Source organism: Gallinula chloropus, assembly GCF_964237585.1.
Source record: "Gallinula chloropus genome assembly, chromosome: 1".
NCBI classification, from domain to species: domain Eukaryota; kingdom Metazoa; phylum Chordata; class Aves; order Gruiformes; family Rallidae; genus Gallinula; species Gallinula chloropus.
In genome coordinates, this window is record NC_140085.1 from 125,349,702 (window position 1) to 125,370,211 (window position 20,510).

Here is a 20,510-nt window from a genome sequence, read left to right on the forward strand (position 1 = left end):
CTGGGGTTGGGACTTCTTGACAGAGAGTCCTAGACTTGCAGAATAGCTAAAGTTGGTTTGGGCATGGAGAAGCCTGAAGTAAGGTATTTTGTCACCTGGAATAGGAGGAAGATTTAAATCTGCCTTGTGCTTCCTTCTGGATGTGCATCACCTGCTCCTCTACAGAATGTCAATTCTTTGGTTTAAGTAAGAGGAAAGAGCCTGTTCTCCATAAATACCAGGGTTTATTTTTTCTCTAGACTCATTGTCTATAAATCTCTAGTGCCAAGGGCAACTAATTTAACTGATAGTTTGTTTCACACATGCTTTTTTTCATTCTAGTTGTAATGTGCTGTGAGAGTTTCTTTTTTAATCCACCATTATTTTCTCATGCCCTCATGTTTCCAGTTATGTTGTACTTTCTCTGTGTTCAGATTGAAAAATTTTCAGGTTAAGCTTTAAGGTCGAACTGCTAAAATCTAACTTCTTTCTCTGAGGAATTAGTAGCTGAGAAATCACCTGGAGATTATGTTTCTGCCTGCATGAAAAACACTGGCACAATGTCAGATGGACGTATAAATAATAAACTGGAGAGGGAGGTTTTTTTTTCAGGAGGATTTGGGAGAATGTAGAGGATCAGTAGGCATAAAGGGTGAGGAAAGTGTCTCAGATGGAAAGCTGCAGTAAACAAAGCTCTCAGTCTTTGAACAGCAGTGAGATTTTGCTTGGAACAAACCCCAAACTTCCTACTACGTATTATCTAAAACCCAAGCACTTTTTCCAAAGTGGAGGAAAATCAGTATTTTGAAATAAGCCATCACAGTTTGTATGCAAGACCTGTGTAGTTAAGAAATATTGTGTAACTAGTACTATACAGGTAGCAAAATAGCTTAGTTTTCAGGGGAGGGGTGTTACTTTTTTAAACAGCACTCGGAAGAAACAAAAAATCATACTTTTTTCTGTCTGTTTACTAAATAAGCTGCCCACCAGAAAGGAGGATGGCTTTTAATGTAGCCTTATTTTAGATTAGAAATGTGGTGCCCATGGCAGGGGAGTTTGAAGTAGATGTTCTTTAAGGTCCCTTCCAACCCAAACCATTCTGTGAATCAAAGATTCTATAGGAACATTAGAAAAAACCTGAAGTTTAGACAACTAAATAGGCCAGAAAGCTCTTTTTTGTGTATAAGCCTTAAATATCAGCGTGAGCTTTATTTAATATAATAACTACTAATGATGAAAAGCATGTTAAAAGACCTCTGACAGAAATTACACCTTAAAAATGCCTGGTTTGAAATTTAGTTTAAACAAGAGCTGTAGGCTATAAGCTTCACCCGTTGTTTTCTGATTTGTACGGTTAGAGGCTCAGTCAGGGATGGGATGCCACCATAAGAAACCCAGCCTTTTGTGGATGTTTCAGGTCTCAGTGCAGCAGGGACAAAGAGATTGGTTTCTTTAGGACGGCGTGGAGGTCACAGTGCTGTGATTTTCATTGATTATGACAAAATCATGACTTTTGTCTCTGCAAACCGCTATAAATAACTTGTACTTAAAATGCGAGGTGGGTGCACAAAAACAAGCAAGTTCTTGTTGTTCTGATAGCTTGTCACGGCCAGTAACTATGGTTTGAGGGAGGGAACACTGATTCCTGTTTAGAAAAATAGGCTGTTCAGACAGGATCGCTCAGGAGTCATTCATGTAACTTACCTACCTTTAAAAAACAGTCTTGTCCCTTTAGATTTCTGTTTCCTAGTCTTTCACCTCCTTTGAGCTTATGCAAACTGTTTTTGGCTGTTGCCAGAGGTAGTCAACAACCTGGGACCTTATTCCTTCTGTGAAGCCTCTTCCAGTGGGTGAACATGTGATCCTTCCCATGCTGATCCTAAAAATGCCCTCCGAATGGACGCTGTTTATTGCTGCAGCACGAGTCAGTGCATCTATTGCTTGCAAATGAGCTGAGCACAGTGCAGATCACATTGTGACCACCCAGTCCTCTGCCCAGCCTTAAAGCACCCAGGTTGTTTCATCTCCATTGTAAATACCTCAGGTCCTGCCATCGGAGCGCATCTGCTTGCTGGTGCTGAACTGGACATGATGCTTATGCGTGGCAGAGCCAGTGGCTGGACAGCCAGCAACATTAAACAGCCACCCTTTCCTGCCCATGCTGACCAACTTGTGTTGCATGTGTTTCTGATCACTTTTGACAAGGAAGAAAACAGATCACAGAATCACAAGGTTGGAAAAGACCTTTAAGCTCATTGAGTCCAACCGTTCCTGTCCTATGCTAAACCATATCCCTAAGTACCTCATCTGCCCTTTTTTTAAACACATCCAGGGAGTTGACTCAACCACTCCCTTGGCAGCCTGTTCCAGGCCCTGACAGCTCTTTGAGTGAAAATTTTTTTCCTAACATCTAATCAGAACTTGCCCTGGCGCAGCTTGACGCCATTTATCCTTCTCTGCTCTATCATGTATTATTTTACAGTCACAATCAGCACGTGCAGTCACTTCTCAGCAGCTCTTCGGGAAAGTGCATCAGGTACCAACAAGAAGCCATGGTACGATATTGAAAGCACTTCACTGTCACTTCTGTTTCTCTTCTGCCCTCCACAGTTTCCTGCTTTTCAGGAAAAAAAAAACAACCTTTCTGATTTTCAGCTGCAGTTTCTCGTCTCCAAATATTTTCATCCTGACTTGTTACTGAAATGGAAAAGACTTTGAAATTTTAATTCTGATGCTTTGCTTTTGGACAGTTTTAAACGATCTGTTGCCTATTTTGAATTCTTCTGAAATGTATTATCTGACTTAGAAACTAACCTAGCTCTGACTGGCTGTTTTTTTTCAGTTCCAAGGATCTCTTGTTAGATATTCATTATTTATCTGCTAGCATTTTGAGACCTTGGTCCTTTTGTAGCTTGCAAACATGCCTTCCTTAAATAATTTATGGGTAAAATTTTACTGTTAAATAATTTACATTTGCTAAAATGTGAGCATTTTAGAGAATATTTTAAACTGGTGAAAATGTTTCATTTTAATATTAATCCTTCAGACTCATGCTCTCAGTTTTATATCACATGGAATATTATGATAAGACTTAGGTATTCAATAGACATAAAGTAAATATAAAGTAGAGTCATAGAGTCATCGAATCATTCGGGTTGGAAAAGACCTTTAAGATCAAGTCCAGCCATTAACTGAGTACTGCCGAGTCCATCACTAAACCAAGTAATCTTGCTGTGGAAGGCATTATTAGAATCACAGACTGGTTTGGGTTGGAAAGGACCTCAAAGCCCATCTAGTTCCAACCCCCTGCCGTGGTCAGGGACACCCTCCCCTAGACCAGGTTGGCCAAAGCCCCATCCAGTCTGGCCTTGGACATTGCCAGGGAGGGGGCAGCCACAGCTTCTCTGGGCAGCCTGTGCCGGGGCCTCACCACCCTCACAGGGAAGAATTTCCTCCTAATGTCTAATCTAAATCTGCCCTCTTTTAGTTTAAACCCATTTCTTCTTGTCCTGTCACTACACTCCCTTCCCCAGCTTTCCTCTAGGCTCCCTTTAGGTACTGGAAGGCTGCTATAAGGTCTGCTTGGAGCCATTCCTTCTCCATGCTAAACAGATCCAACTCTGTCAACCTTTCTTCCTAGGGAAGGTGCTCCAGCCCCTGATACCTCTGTGGCCCTCCTCTGGACTCAGTCTAACAGGTCCATGTCTTTCTTGTACTGAGGACCCCAGAGCTGGATGCTGTACTCCAGGTGGGGGTCTCATGAGAATGGAGTAGAGGGGGAAAGTCACCTTCTTCAATCTGTTGGTCATGTTCCTTTTGATGCAGCCCAGGATACATGTTGCTTTCTGGGCTGCAAGCATGCATTGCCAGATCATGTTGAGCTTCTCATCAACCAACACCCTCAAGTCAGTCTCTTCAGGGCTGCTCTCAATCCATTCTGTAGCTTTTCCTGGGATTGCTCAGACCCATGCACAGGACCTTACACGTGGCCTTGTGTAGCTTCATGCAGTTCACATGGGCCCAACTCTCCAGCCTGTCAAGGCATCCCTTCCCTCCAGCGTGTCAGCTGCACCACACAGCTTGGTGTCATTTGCAAACCTGCTGAGGGTGCATTTGATCCCACTGTCCACATCACCAGCAAAGATGTTGACCAGTGTCCATCCCAGTACCGACCCCTGAGGAATGCCACCCCTCACTGGTTTCATTTTGGACACTGAGCTGTTGACTGCAACTCTCTGCCTGTGACCGCACAGCCAATTACTTATCCTCCAAGTTGTCCATCTGTCAAATCCATGCCTCTCCAATTTAGAGACAGGGACATTGGGCAGGGAAGTGTTAAATGCTTTGCACAAGTCCAAGTAGATGATGTCTGTCACTTCCTTTACCCACCAGTGTTGTAACCCCATCATAGAAGGCGACTAAATTTGTCAGGTACAGTTTGTCCTTAGTGAAGCCATGTTGACAGTCCCCAGTTGCCTATGTACTTTCCACATGCCTGAGCATAATTTCCAGGAGGATCTGCTCCATGATCTTGCCAGGCACAGAGGAGAGACTGACCAGCCTGTAGTTTCCCAGGTCTTATTTTTTCTCCTTTTCAAAAAGGGTCATAAGCTTTCTCCTTTTCAAGTCAGTGGGAGCTTCATCAGAAAGTCATGGCTTCTCAAATATGATGGAGAGTGGCTTAGCAACTTCATCTGCCAGTTCCCTCGGGACCCACAGATGCATCTTGTCAGGTCCCATGGACTTGTGCACCTTCAGGTTCCTTGAATGTTCTTTAACCTGATCATCTCCTACAGTGGGTGATTCTTCATTCTCTCTGTCCCTGCCTTTCCCTTCTAAGCCCTGGGTGGTGTGCTAAGAGCCATTGCTGGTGAAGACTTAGGCAAAAGAATCTGTTGAGTACCTCAGCCATCTCCATATCCTGGGTAACCAGGTCTCCTGTTTCATTCTGGGGGTGGGGGGCACATTTTCCCTCGTCTTCTTTTCATCACTAACATACTTAGAGAAGCCTTTCTTTTTGTCCTTGACATCCCTGGCCAGATTTAATTCTACCAGGGTGTCCTGGTTTCAGTCAGGATGGAGTTAACTTCTTTTGTAGCAGCAGATGGGATGCTGTGTTTGAGAGTTAAAATGGGAGCAGTGCTGATAACACCCTGATGTTTCTAGTTGTGGTCAAGCAGTCAAGGACTTTTTCAGTTCTCCATATTTCTCTATTAATGAGAAAGGAGAGGATGAAGCCAGGACAGGTGACCCAAACAGGCCAAAGAGAGTATTCCGTGCCAGTTACGCCCTGCTCAGTATAAAGGGGGGCTGGTGGGAGGAGGAGCAGGCGGCTCCAGGACACGTGATTTTTGGGGGACGGTCGGGTTCTGGGAAGGCTCTGGGTGGCACGGCCTGAGTTGTGGGTTCGGTGAGAAACTGCATTGTGTATCAACAGCTTCATATGTTTTTTGCTCTGAAGTCCTGTTGGCATTGTTACATTGTATCTTTCTGCTGTTCTAGTAAACTATCCTTATCCCAACCCATGGGCTTTTGGTTTCTTGGTTTTGGGGTTGTTATTTGCCCCTTCCTTTTCCCTTCCCTTGCCTCACACGCCCCCTTCCACCCCCCCCCCCCCCTTCCCCTGCTCTTTTCTTTTAAGGAGCAGGCAGCTGCGTGGATCTCGGCTCTCAGCCGGGGTAAAACCACGACACAGGGCTTCAGCTTTCCTAACCTGATCCCTAGCTGCTAGGGCAATTTCTCTGTATTCCTCCCTGGCTACTTGTCCTTTCTTCCACCCTCTGTAGGCTTCCTTATTGCATTTGAGTTTGTCCATTTGAGTTTGTCCTGCATCCGTGCAGGCATGGATGAACAAAGAGCTCCTGGACAAACTTTTTGCCTGACTTCCTCTTTGTCAGGAGGCATTGTTCCTTGACTACTAGCCAGCTATATTGGGCCCCTCTTCCCCACAAGGCGTTGTACCGAGCAGATCCCTGAAAAGGCCAAAGTTTGCTCTCCTGAAATCCAGGTTGTGAGCTTGCTGTTCGCACTCCTTGCTGCCCTGGGGATCTTGAACTCCACCATTTCATGGTCACTGCAGACAAGGCTGCCCTTGAACTTTACAACTATATTGCAACAGAAGAGAAAAACCCAAACCATTTTAAATCCATCCCAAAAACATGTTGAAATTTCCTTTCAGAGTTATCTTTCGGGAACAGGGAAGACAGATTTTTGGTGTCCATGTGAAGCAGTATGTTAGATAAGTTTTACTGTAGAGTGGGTTAGGCTGACTAGGATGTACTACACTAGCATTCAAAAGAAAGCATACAAGTTTGCAGTGACAGAGATTCAGAACTTCTTGCACAGAATTAAATCAATTTCCTGCTATTTTAATGACTGAAGAAAGTGACACTTTCCTAATTTTGTAGTTGAATCACAAACGTAGTTCTGAAAAGGGAGACGTCTTTTACATCCTCCTGTTTTCCTCCCAGCTCCTTGCTCTACTATAACACAACTGCAGGAAAGGAGATCTCTGTGCTGAGCTCTTTACCTTGCTTTTGCTTTCCTGACTTGCATTGGGAGTGCAGTGGGCTGTGTGCCACCAGAGAACCACCAACACCCCAAATCTCAAAGCTGCCCTGTTTCCAGGTAGCTGTAGGTGTTTCTTCAAATCTGAAGATGGATGAATGGCCTCCTCAAAGAGGTTCCTTTTGTGAGGTTGCCAATAGTAAGAAATTGATGCGTTTCATGACGAGGGTCCTTTTTGGCATCTATTTTGGCATTGAAAAAGTGGAACTAGATCATCTGAGTGTGAAGCATCGTGGGTCAATGTTGGCACTCTAGTGAAGGGCAGGGGTAGGTAGATCAGTTACTAGCTTTGTCTGGAAGAATATTTTCACAGTGAGGGTGACACAGCACTGGGACAGGCTGCCCAGGGGGGTTATGGAGTCTCCTTCTCTGGAGATATTCAAGACCCGTCTGGACACCAACCTGTGTGATCTGTCCTAGGGAACTTGCTTTGGCAGGGGGGTTGGGCTCGATGATCTCTGGAGGTCCCTTCCAACCCCTACAATTCTGTGAATCTGATTCTTCAAACCACGGGTTTTCTGCAGAGAGGTGGCAAATAACACGAATTCACAGATTCTCAATTGCCTCTGAGAGGACTACTCAGCAAATGGGGTCCACTAGGATTTCCGTCACCGGGCAATTAATGCTGCCAGGGGTAGATGTGATTAATAACTCATCAGCTCTTTACTATCCAGCTCTTTACAGTTGCATAAATCAAGGTTACATTGCATGCTTCCTCTGTTATTTTTCTTCATGAATGCTTCAGAGAGGTGCAGGCATAGTAAATGGGATATATGGGGCTTTTCTTCGGCTGTTTCTCTTCCTGAAGCAGAACACATTTTCCCAGTGCTGAGGAGATGCAGCAGCTTTGTTTGCTCGTGGGAGACAGCTGTAAAAGTCACCCAGCCTGAGCTGTGGTGGAGGGAGGCTGGGTCTCCCAGCACTGCCTGTTCTGGCTCAGTTGCACTCATTTAGAGAGGATTATGCTTTTATCCCCTTTCTCTTACTTCCCATTTTAAGCTGAAAATGTCAGAGCACGTCTTTCCTTGGGGCAAGGAAGCTTTACTCTGAGGGCTCTGGGCAGTGCTTTGGACACCTGGCTTGCAGCAGCAATCCTTTGTCACTGCACAACTTAAAAATATTCCAGAAGTAGGAGCATGAGCAGGTTGTTCTCTCCTCTAGGATTTGCTTACAACAGCTTTCAATTTTATTTTTATAATTATTTTTTTTAATTTTTAACTTTTTTCCCTGATGGTCACACACATCTTCATTCCAGTATGTTAGATCCTAGTTATGATGCTGTTATTGATCATCTGTGCTCCATGTTGCTCTTAGGGCTCTGAAGGAGGACGCTATGATGAGTCTTAATTCTCTGGACTAAGGACTGTGTAGCTGGACTGAAAAGGTGCAGCTGGAAAACTCAGTGACACAAGTGCTCTAGGCAAACTCACATGTGGTCTTCAACACAACATGCCTTTGTTCCGACATTACAGTATTTAATTAAAGAACTCTCAAATTCAGATATTTCTCTGCTTTGATTCTATGCAGTATCCTTTACAATTTTTTTTTTCTGTAGGCTTTCAGAAAGAGTTTTAAACTATTCTGTATCAGACCCGAAGGTATTTGTATCTGGATTACTCCCTGGTCCTCACTTATTTTTCCATAAAATAGTTACTGGAAGGGCTTCTGTTTATTGATAGTTGAGGAACGATAATTGTAGATTTCTTTGAATCAAGGCACATGATTGAGTTGCATGTATGCCTGAGTATGAGCACTGGTGTAGTTTCCCTTGGGGGGATATTTTCTCTTTTGCTCTACAGCACTTCAAACTTGTGAGCCTGCTTTGGTAGAGCATTGCCTGTATTGTACAGCTGTGACATTCCTCATGGGGTAGCGACAGCCTCTACAGACATTGTGACCAGCAAGCCTGATGCTCAATCCTGTATAAACTTTAGTATGCAGTAGCACTGTTCCCATGCTCATTCCTATTCCCCTCTGTATTTTTATTAATTATTCACTGGTTTGTTCAGCTAGAAGTATTAGAAGATAGTGTCGTGTGGAAGGCAACACCCAGTACAGCCCTTCTTTCCTTCTTCCAGACAGTTTTCGTGGACTTGAATTCTGTATTTCATTAAAACAAAACACTATATTTGGGAAAAACAAAACAAACAACCCACAAAACAAACCCCAAAACAAAACAAACCCCACCATCTCCATAGTCTCTCCTCTTTGTGTGGGTTTTAAAGAAATCTTGAATTTTTGAATTTTGGAGCAACTTGAAATTAAGAATGATCAGCCCCCCTTTTTTTTTAACCTTTTAAAACTTGTGCAGAGGAAGGATTATGTAGGTTGGACACCCCCTAGGCATCATGTGCTTAGGGGGGTGTCACAGTCCCAGGTTAGGACGCAGCTGCTAAAGTGCAAAAGTGCTTTTGAAGAACAGCCAGCAGCCTGCCTTTGTTCTTGGTATTGCTTTCTTACCCATGTGAAATAACATAGACTGGTTTAGTTCTTGTTCTGGTCACAATAATGTACTTTTAGAAATGTTTCAGAGTTTAATAAAGTTTATTGGGAAGTTCCTGAGGCGCCGGTAAGCCTCCAGACCGAGCTGTCAGCCTGTATTGTGGTAGAACTGACAAAAAGTGCCTGTTCTCACAACCTCAAATAAGAGAGAGTCGGGGAAAAAAATAAAATCTGGGTCACTGCTTGTGATGAGTAAGCAGTTACCAGAGTGCCAAGCCTTTTCTCCCCCCCTCTGGGAAGCTGTAACGGGAACATCATAGCAACAAGATCCCAGTGCAGTTTATTAGGTCTCCCTTGTCTACAAAGTTTCTGTTACGAGTTCCTAGTTTTGCATTTTTGGACTGTTATCCCTGACAAGGCTTCAGTTTCTTACCTTCTGTGCTCTTCCTGCTTGGTAGAGTCTTTTTTATTTTAATTTTTTTTTTACATGTGGATCATTAGAGAGCATATTAATCTATGGAGGGTTTCAGCAGAGTAAAACTGGAGCTTTATGGAATAAAAGAACAAGATTAGCAGTGTCATCAAGTTAGAGAAGACTGCAGCGCTCTGGTCAGGGCAGGCCTGCTGGAAATGGAAGTGACCACCTCCCAAGTCAGCGCAGCATACTTCTAACAGAGCAGCTCACTGATGTGTCTTTTCCTCACCTGAGGTCAGTGATTTCAGGGCTAGGCTGGAGCTGAAGTCGTGAGCGTGAAGGAGGGGGAATGCTGTGACCTGGCTGATGGCAGCAGGCTTGCAGATGAACCCTGGCCTGAGTTCTGCCTTTTCGGGCCGCCTTTCTGCCTTGGCTTTCTCATCTGCAAACCAGGTAGGCCAGGCAGGTGGCGGCCGCTTTGATTAGTGTTTGTAAAGCACTTGGATCACTCAGGGTCCTCTTCTAGCCCGAATTACTCCTTCAGTGTATCCGTGCATGGAAGCAAACTGGCAGTCCAACTTGGGCTAGGAAGGGTAAAACGCAGGAAGCTGAAGGAGGGCTGAGCCCAGGACAGACCTTACCGGCCTTTGGGAGGGTGCCTGGAGCCCAGCCAGCCATCTGTGTCACCCGCCACGGGAGGGAATTAACTGTGAATCCTGGCAAGGCAGAGAGCCTTTAGGCAGCACTTGTCCTGCAGGTCTTCATAGTACCTGTTCTGTGTGAATCATGCCAGAAGCCTGGAGAGAGGGGTGAACCTCTGCCCCGCCGAGTCAGGTACACCACACCAGAGGAGATGCCTTCCAGCTGCTCAGCACCGGGGTAGCCTGTACCAGCCAATTCAGCTTCCTAAAGCATTTACCTCCTCCTTAACTTCTCAACAGAAACTTGCAAGCAGAGTATGACCGTTTGAAGCAACAGCACGACCACAAAGGACTGTCTCCACTGCCGTCCCCACCGGAGATGATGCCGGTTTCTCCACAAAGCCCCCGGGATGCTGAGCTCATTGCAGAAGCCAAGCTGCTTCGCCAGCACAAAGGCCGCCTGGAGGCCAGGATGCAGATTCTGGAGGATCACAACAAACAGCTGGAGTCACAGCTGCACAGGCTGAGGCAGCTGCTGGAGCAGGTGAGTCCTTGGGCCTTTTTGTCTAGATCTCAGTGCAGTCATTTTCCAAACAGGGTGTGAAGCGTCATCAAAACCAACATCGTAACCAAAAAGTCATAGCTTTAGAGGCTAGCCAGAGAAAAGCACTCTAAATTGCTCTTCAGGCTGCAGGTGAAATCGTGTTTTGGTGTCATTTCGTGGAATAAATAAAAAAATACAGAGATACAAAGATTTGTGCAACTGTACAGAGCTATTACTAACAATCTCTTCTGTTTCTCCTTGGTTTTCAGCCACAGGCAGATGCCAAGGTGAATGGTACAACACTATCGTCTCCTTCTACCTCTTTGCAGAGGTCAGACAGCAGTCAGCCAATGCTTCTTCGTGTAGTTGGCAGCCAGACTTCAGAAACCATGGGTAAGATAAGAAAGTTTGGATTGTCATAGAAAAATAGTTAATAGTCCCGTTTTCCAGGAAAAAAAGTCCTTAAAGACAGAAAATACTCTTCTCTCCTGTTTAGTTCAGGTGAGAATGAAGTAGGCATTTGTAGTGGTCTTTGATGTCATCTGGCTGGTTGCATCTTGCATTTTCATTGTGGTTCAGGCTTTTGCTTTTGATCACGGTGCACACAGCAGCACAGGTATTTGGACATTAAGCATAAAGAGCAGCCAGGGCTTCACTTCCAAAACCAGGTTATCACTAGAAAGCTAATGACTGGAACTGACTTCCAGCTATTAGGCGTGACGTGGCTGATTTAGATGTACATAGTATTAATTACAGCTAAGAGATTAAATGTCTGATTAATCATCCCCATGTTAACTGGTATGATCTTGTTTTTATTATGATAGGTAGGATTGAGCTGTCACTCACAGGCAGCACTCATGTAGTGCCTTTTCTGAACACCACACTGGATGTGATAATGGACATCGTATAAGTTGTGGAGTAAGGTTAAGTAATAATATGCCTTAGCTAGAGGCTGGAATTTTTATTTTGGTGCTTTTAGTAACTGCTCTGTAGCATTTTCCTAATTTCCTACCTGCTAAGTAATTAATAGTATTTAATACCAAGCAGCAAGGATTTGCTGCTAGTAAAAAAATCAATCAACCGTTGCAGCATCTTTAGGCAAATGTGCTTAAATCGCTTCGACAAGATAATGTTTGAGGTCTGATGATAATATTCAGCTTCATACACAGAAATGTGTTTAGTGTACATTAGAGAGGGGCTTTGGAGAGGGTGTGAGTCTTCAGTGAGAGCTTTTCTCTTCATGGCGGTTGGTGGAAGAGTCGTGACAGTGAGAAACTGAATGTGAGGGGCCCTTCCACTCTGCCTGATGTGCCATCATGGCGGGAGGTGCAGCGAGCGTACACGATAACATAAGCTGGTACAGTATCGAACAAGATGGGTTCTGTACAGCCTACAACCAAAAAATGTGACATAAATCACACCTTTAGGAATGCTTAAGTTAAATCCTGGGGGTGAGAGTACACTCACATGCAACGGCAGTCTCCTTTAATCATACTACCCTTTAATCGTAGCAAGTATTTTGCTGTTTATGGCGTGCACAGGGTAGACAAAATGTATCAGTGGAGTACTTTGAATCAGCTTTTTAAAGAAATGTGAATTCCATCACATAAAATATGTCAATTAAAATGCACAAGAAAAGATAGGAAGGCAGTGGTTCCTAGCCTTCTTACTAATAGCCTTGCAGTTTCATATTTTATCCTTTTGCAGGACAAAATACAGTAACGTACTTCTTCTCATTTGACTTGATAAAAAATTGTCCCATTAAACCTGTGAGACTGGAATTAATTAATTAACACACATAGAATCACATAAACCACAAAAGCTTTTTTTAAAGCAAATATTTAGAAATTACTTGGAGTTTTTTGCTTGTTGGATTGAGCTGATACGTGAAAGGACAGTGAGATGTTGAATAGTTATTGGTATGATCGTGTTGAGACTCAGCAAAGCCACGCTGTTGGCAGTGGGCAACGAAGCTTATGAAAGGAATTACTAACTGAGCTAACAAACCACAACTAATTCAGTTTGTCAAGTCTCCTTTCACACCAGAAAGCTTCGCTTGCTAGTCTGAGAGTCTTGTGAAGCGTGACTGAAAGTGTTCCTGAAGTGAGAAGGGAACCAGAGCGATGTAAGTACGGCTCCCAGGCAGTATTTACAAGCGTGTGCTCAGCAATGAGGGAGCTGTAATTTTCAAGAAAATACTGAGGGTCCCCAGGTCTCTCAGACAGCAAGGTAATACAGTGGTAGCTTTTCTGTGTTTTCTTTGTGAAATGAGACCTTACATTTTCTTCTCTGAACACAGACCCACTGCACTTCTCTCTTTCCCTGCTTTCTCACTTCTCCGTCTCTCTGCTTTCTTCAGGAGAGATTACTGTAAAAGGTTTTCCACCAGCAGTGTTGTCCTGCCTTCTGGTAAAAGCAGCAACCCACATCAGATCTTATCATACAAAGAGAAGAGTTTATCCCTCGATAACATGAAATGCAGCTGGGCAAGTGGAAAGGTTCTGCTTCTCTTCTCATAGAGTGCTAATGGGAAAGTCCTGATCATTGGCTCTTCTGCCCTGGTAATGGAGGCTCAGAGGAGGCTTTCTTGAGGCATGTGAGCCAAGAGGCTGTTGCTGAACTTAATTTATTCAGGAACCATCAGAAAATCTGAGACCTACCCAGCTCTCCAGGCCTTTTGGAGAAATGTGAATGGCGAAGACTGTTGGGTAGAGAGGTCTGAAAGTGACTTGACTTTTGTTGGGTTGCTTGTCTTATGTTCTCATTTACTACGAAATGCTGAGAAAAATCTTAGAATGATAGAATGCGTTATGTTGGAAGGGACCTTTAAAGGTCGTCTAGTCCAAACCCCCCTGCAGTAAGTAGGGACACCTATAACTGAACAGGCTTGATCAGAGCGCTTCATCAAGCCTGACCTTGAATATCTCCAGGGATGGGGCCTCCACCAACTTTCTGAGCAACCTCTTCCAGTGTCTCACCACTCTCATAATAAAGAACTTCTTCCTAGTGTCTAATCTAACCCCACCCTGCTCTAGTTTAAAGCTGTTGCCCTATCGTTACAGGCCCTTACAAACAGTCCATCCACAGCTTTTCTGTAGGCCCCTTCAGGTGCCAGAAGGCCACTATAAGGTCTTACCCAAGCCTTCTCTTCTCTGGGCTGAACAGCCCCAACTCTTTCAGCCTGTCCTTGTAGGAGAGGTGCTCCAGTCCTCTGATTGTTTTTTGTGGCATTCCTCTGAAGTCACTCCAACAGATCAATGTCCTTCTTATCATGAGGGCTCCAGAGCTGGACACAGTACTCCAGGTGAGGTCTCACCAGAGCAGAGTAGATGGGGAGAATCACCTCCTGTGGACCTGCTGGCCACACTTCTTTTCATGCTGCCCAGAATGTGATTAGCCTTCTGGGCTGCAAATACACATTGTTGGCTCACTTTGAGCTTTTCATCCACCAACACCCCAAGACCTTTCCTGCAGGGCTGGTCTCTATCACATCATACCCAGCCTGTATTGGTAGCAAGGATTGTCCCAGCCCAGTTGTCCTTGTTGAACTTCATGACTTTTACACAGGCCCACTTTTTTAGCATGTCCAGGTCCCTGGATGACATCCTGTCTCTCTGGTATGTTGACCACATCGCTCAGCTTGGTGTCATCTGCAAACTTGCTGAGGATGCGCTCGATCTCACTAAGACATTGATCATCCAAACAAGAAAAAGCAATGCATTTTAAATAAAAGATACAGAAGTCTCTAAGGTCAACACAGTTCAGTTTGTGTCAGCCCTTACCAGGACCTTTGGAAATGGGTACCTGTCCTCAGTTTTGCCAGGGCAGCAAAACCACTGGCCTCCCTTTCGATCTTCAGGGCTGGGGGCCTTTCCACAAACATGCTGGTCAGGTCCTCAGCCCGAGTAGAAGCAGCAAGATCTCACTCTGAGCTTTCACCTTGACACCCAGCAGAGGCTGGAAGGACATTTACTTCGGCTAAAGCACTTCTGCTGGTGCAACACTTGATGTGGAAGTAACTCACGGTGTGAGTTGATTTGTGTGAAACCAACCAAAAGCTGAACAAACCACAAGCAGTCTCGGCAGATATTTTTAGACCATTAATGGTATAAAAGAAGCTGATCTGAAGACCATCACTTCCATGAATTCGGTGCTTCTTGCAGACACTTTACCCCACTTCTTGTACCGGAGTGGGAAGAATTACTTTTGGTCAGTAATCACTCCTGTGAAACTCCTGGCCCTAAGATGAGGCCAACACTAAGCGTAGTAATAGGAAATAAATGCAGTCCTGAAGTGCTCCTTTAGCATCTCTTTCAGGCAGCTTTCCACTAGCACGGAGAACCTCATTGTTTAAAGGATGTATATGCTAACAGAAAATCAGGCAGTTTATTCCTCAAGTTGAGTAGAGCAGGGCATAGTAGAATAAAGGGTCATTAAGTCATTTTGAAAATAAGGATGTACCTCTCAGGCCAAATTGCTTTTTTATTTTAATAGAGAGAAAAGAAATCTACTAAAAAAAAAAAAGGGGAGACTCACTCAGAGCCTATCCTTTAGGTGTATTCTGTTTAATTTGTCTTGGAGTCTAGGGTCTACAGTAAAATCAACATATGGATTTTAGTTATCTGAAGCCATGACCAAAAAAAAAAAAAAACACCCAGTAAAAGAAAATGTATTGCATTTCCCATTAAGCTGCTGCCCTGTAATCAGGTTATAGAAATTATTCAGTGGGAGAAATGTATTTCGCTTTATTAAACTGCTGCTAAACCCTTTTACAGTACAATTGAATGTTCTTGGAGCGCCAATCTGATGCAATTAAACTGTCAGAAATATTAATACTGATGCAGATGAGAATCTGTCCTGTACTGATGCAGGCAGCTCGCAAAGCCAGCGCGATTAGAGGGCTGCTCAATAGCAGCACTCGCAACAGCAATTTCTTTCTCCATTAATAGCAGAAAAGAAGCCGAAACGAGTGTCATTTATGGAACTAAATGTTCCTAACAGACATTTTTACCCCACTTCTTCTACCAGAGTAGATTATTTCTTAAATCCCTCTTTGCGAATTAAAGTCGGTGTTAATTGTTTAAAATTCATGGTTTAATTTCACTTAGGTCCTTAAAAAGGGAGAGAAAAGTAATCATCCACAAAATTCACCTTTTGGATTTTGATTGTCTCCTAAGGAGGAGGAAATGTGTTCCAGTGAACGGCCTTCACGGAGGCCGCTGGCGCTGGCAAGCTCTTAGCAACTGGTTTTGTAGTGGCTCTCACGCAGTGGTGTGGATTTGCTTTCCAGGCGAGGATGAGCTGCTCAGCCCTCCCCAGGACACAAGCACAGGTTTGGAGGAAGTGATGGAGCAGCTGAACAACTCCTTCCCCAGCTCCAGAGGTGAGCGCTGCTTCCCGCGGCAGATGAGAGGGAAGAAGACAAAAGTGCTTTCTGTTCCTTGGTGTTTTCAGGGGGTTGTGCTCTGGTTTCAGGTTTATTGCTTCTCTTTGTTTTCATTTTAACAGTAGGCTTAGAAACCTGTCTTACTTAGGGTTGAGAAGCAGCCTGCTCCTCCTTTCCCTTGAGCTACCTCCACAGGTAGTCCTCACTTGATACGTGGATAAAACAATACCTGTCTAAGACTCTTTTTTTCCCCAGCATTTTCTTCTCTTCCCTTTTGCCATGTTCCTTTGCTCACAGCTTCTTTCCTTTCCAGTCAGTCTCCTTGCTGATTTATTTTTATCATTTCTTTGCACATCTTTTTCTGTCCTTACCTTTCTCCAAGCAGAATCTTTATTTTTATCATTTCTTTGCACATCTTTTTATGTCCTTACCTTTCTCCAAGGAGAATCTGGTTCAAAATTATTACTAAGCTCTGAGTCAAAGTTCTCAACCTTGTAGCAGTTGTGTCCAGAGGGACGGAGGTAAAACAAGTGGGACACTTGTTTGTGTGGTGTAGGGCACACTTGTGCATACAACCACAGCATCTCCTTTAGTGTTTCCTATTGTTTGCTAAAGATAAGCTTTTATATTGCTGGCATTTATTTGTTTAGCTTTTTTCCATTAAAGAAGGCCTTTCCCGAGCCCAGAGAAATTACTGTGCTGCAAGAAAGATGGCTTAGATTCCTAGTGGGAGATGGGAAGTTTGGGATGTTAGCTGTGAAAGAAGGCTCAGCCTTAACCATCTTGGCAAAAGAAACCCCCTGTGTCTGTTGACAGCCTGTGTGGTGGGTTTCAGCATGGGCACTGACTTACACAGGTTTGACACGTCACCTGGAGGTTCTTCTTTAGGAGGTAGACCCATTGACGGTCACATTAGACTTTCAGTTGAGTTTTCTCCATGCTTTGATTTCAAAGGAAGCTCTCACCAGGCATTGTATGTGAGCTGTGGAAAAGGAGAAGGCAGTATAAACTGCCTAAGATCTCATGCTATAGATCAAAAGATGGAATCATTTAGAAAGAGATTATTTAAGAAAAATCTAACACAGTGTGTTGTCAACGGCATCCATCTCCACCTCAGTGTTATATGAAAAAGTTCTATGTCCACAGAATCATAGCATCACGGAATCCTTAAGGTTGGAAAAGACCTTCAAGATCATCTAGTCCAACCCTCCCCCTGCCACCTATGTTACTTACTAAACCACGTCCAGCCCTCATTTTGCATAAATACTTATTATCAGAGGCAACAGATGAAAAATCTGCCAAATACTGGTACATAGATAAAAATGGACATATATTTAAAGTTGTGTTTACAAGGTTGCCACAGCCAGTGCTTCTTATCAGTGACTGTCATTTGTGTGAATATGTTGTATTTAGGAGATGATCTTGCATAATCTTACGTGTCTGGCTGTAGATGCCCCCATATGTTAAAACACTCACACAGTGTGGTATCTAATTGGTAATCATATCTGATGACATGTGTTGACAGTGTTTCTTTTTAAAAAAACAAGCTTAATTTCAAGTAAAATAGGAGCAATTTACAAAACAACAGTTAATGAGGTACTTGAAATGCAGCCGTTCATTTCCCGTGTATAAGTAGGTAGAGATCAGTCTGTTAGATAGCACTCCCTACTGATGGAATAGCAGAGGGGTTTAATTCCATTTTTTAGTGGAAAAAAGAAAGGTTCATCAATCAGGCTGGCAGAATGTAAAGGCTTTTTTGGGGGGGGGAATGGTGACGTCAGTTAATATTTTAGTTCTGTAAGTTTAGCTGTAATTTCACATTTTCACCCTGGTGATGCAGAGCGTTGCCATTTAAATACAGAGAAAGAAGGAATTCCCTTACTTTGTTTGTCTGTTCAGTAACTATGTTAGAAATGTGGTGTGTGATCACAAGCATCCCTAGAAGAGATAGCAGCTTACAGGCTTTCCTGCCTGACCTGCAGCCGTAGAGGACAAAACCACTCTCTCACTACATGGAGGGCTGTGAGCAAGGAGGAGGCACAGTCTTTGTTGGACACGTGTCATCTTCTGTCCTCCTCAGCCAACCCACAAGAGGAGCACCAGGTGCAGCAGCCAGGAGCAGGCACGGGCAGTCAGGCAGAGTCAAGCTTCCCGCGGGACTTTTCTTCTGAGTTTTCTTCTGACCCTGAGCAAGGCACTGTGGGGCTGGGAGAGAATCCTCTTCCTCTCTCTCTGACTACACAAAAAGATGAGTATGGCTGGGAGATAAAGTTGTTCGCTTTTTGGAGAATCGTGCCAGGCTTTGGCTAAGGAGGTGAAGACCTCGATTAGGTTTCTCCGTCCTTCGTGTATCTTTTGATCCATCTGCAGGAATGCCAGGTTTGTGTAATTGCTTTTGGTTGAGGGATAGGAATGGCCATGCCCTCTGTGAGAAAGAGGTTGTCCTGAAACCTCTGCAAACGAGTTTCCACTCCTTGGCTGATACAGCGGGTGACTGACACCATCAGTTTTGCTGAGATCTCATGCAAACTTCAGTTAGTGCAGTCATCTTCTCCTCCTCCTGTTTTAGTGATTGAGTGATACTCACCCAGTGCCCACAGAAGCAAAGCTTGAGTCCACAGCGGGCTTGCCGCAGCCTCATGTAGACCATCACCGTGAGGTGAAGGGTGCTGTGGTCAGTCAGATTCCCCGGGCGTCAGGGATGTGACTTATGATTTATGGGACTGCAGGCAGGAGAAAAGGAAGCAGGGTTGACTCATCTCCACAAACCACTGAATCAGGGGCCTTTTTTGCTGCTGAGAGATGCAAATCTGTATCTCGGGTTTCCAATCTATAACAACAGTGATATCAAAATGAAAGCAGTTTGCAAAGCATTTGGAGAAGAGGGTGTTGTGTAAGAGTATAGATGTGGTGGGAGTCATAGTGTATTTCTGTGCATTACAGGTTGCATCAAATCTCAAGCTATTTGTAGGTAGTCAGTTAACAGAACAATAAGCCCAAACAAGCCATGAGCACAGCTCTATAAAGAGTGTATTTTCTTATATTAATTCTTATTAAATAGAATTTTTAAAAAATGACAGATGCAAGAAACTCTGCCATCCCCATCTGGCATTCAGAAGTGTGTTTGGGGTACAGGAGCTTGTGAATACTATTTGAAAGGTGAATTGAAACTACCTGTGTGAGGTGGCACCACACATGATGCATACGGTCTTTAGGAATTAAAACTAGAAGGAGGATGGAATAAATGCCCAAGATTGAAAAGTACTACAAGTAGCTTTGTTTATTTGTATACTAATGCTGTAGAAGAAGCCTGCTATGCTATTCATAGACCATGCAGTTCCAGAAGAGATACAAAGGACACAAAGGGGTATTCATCAAAACTTTTACCTAGATCGAACATGAGAGTAACAACATGAAAGCCAGGAAGGGAAAAACATCCATCTAAATAACCTGAAATTCATACATGGAATCAACTGGGGAAATGTAGTGGTGTATTAAAAAAACTGGGAAGTTACTGTCAGGACATTAAGTGTGAGTTTCCTTTGTGGCCCATAGAAATGAGCATGCTAAGTTTCAAACTAAAGGTCCAGCTCTGGCATGTCACGAGCATAGGGAGTGAGGCTCCTTTTGAATCAGGGTTATAATTCTGGGTACCCTATTGCCATTGGGTAACAACAAATTGGAGGTGTTCAGAGGGGTAAGACAAGGATGAACTGGACTCTTAAGGCTTTGGTTCATGAGAGACGTTCAGAGCTGAAGCAAGAAAAGTCTGTGCAACGTCTGTGCTTGGGTGCACATATATGTGTGTGTGTGTATATATATATATAGTTGAACATCACAGAATACAAATGAAAACTAAAATATTTAGTCTAAATATCATGGAAAGCATCTGAAGAGTAAGATTTTCTCAGGCAGAGGAACAGTTTCCTAAAGCAAGTAGTAGCTTTTATTTTGATCTTAGAACTTAGTTTGAACAGAGGGAATGTATTAACAATTAATTGTCACTCACAGGGAGCCACACTCATTTTGGTTATGATATTTTCCAAGCTTTTGCTGCAGAGACTTGTTTTTAAAAGGGCATTGAGGCTTCACAGCATCATTTTCAGTGCATTTTAGAGAAGCGTGTGGTAAATAAATTGTGTCATAGACCTTCATAAGCAGATCTCAGGTGCACTAACTTGTTTTCCTATGTACCTTTTATAGAGCTTTTGTTTGTTTGTTTCCTCCATTTAACCTTTTGGCAGTTCTTGGCATTTCCTAAGGAGCAGAAGACCTCCATGCTCCTTGCGCAGCTGACTCTTGGTGTTTCATTTCTGGAGAGAAAAATTCTGCTGAATACCTGATGATTGCTGTCCTTAAGGAATTTTTCTTTCCTTTTAATCTACAAGGCCTCCCACCCATTCCTCTTCTAGTTTGCTGCTACCAGCAAATTCACAACTGCTGCAGCTGCTTCAAGCAGCTGCTGTGCTAATGCAAAACAGATGTCAAAGCCAGAGGTCTGACATGTAGTGGAAATCTACCATTAAATACCACCTC

General features: G+C 43.7%; 1 protein-coding gene across 4 annotated transcripts in view; it reads left to right on the top strand.

The window, feature by feature from the left end:
- DMD (dystrophin) overlaps nucleotides 1–20,510 on the top strand; it is a gene marked incomplete at its 5' end in the record, with an annotated part of 1,290,802 nt that overhangs the window by 1,256,987 nt on the left and 13,305 nt on the right. For all 4 annotated transcript variants that reach the window (XM_084279200.1, XM_084279202.1, XM_084279199.1 and 1 more), the window contains 3 exons: nucleotides 10,345–10,588; nucleotides 10,858–10,981; nucleotides 15,879–15,971. In XM_084279200.1, the coding sequence (XP_084135326.1) occupies nucleotides 10,345–10,588; nucleotides 10,858–10,981; nucleotides 15,879–15,971 (461 nt within the window). The remainder of the gene's footprint in view (nucleotides 1–10,344; nucleotides 10,589–10,857; nucleotides 10,982–15,878; nucleotides 15,972–20,510) is intronic.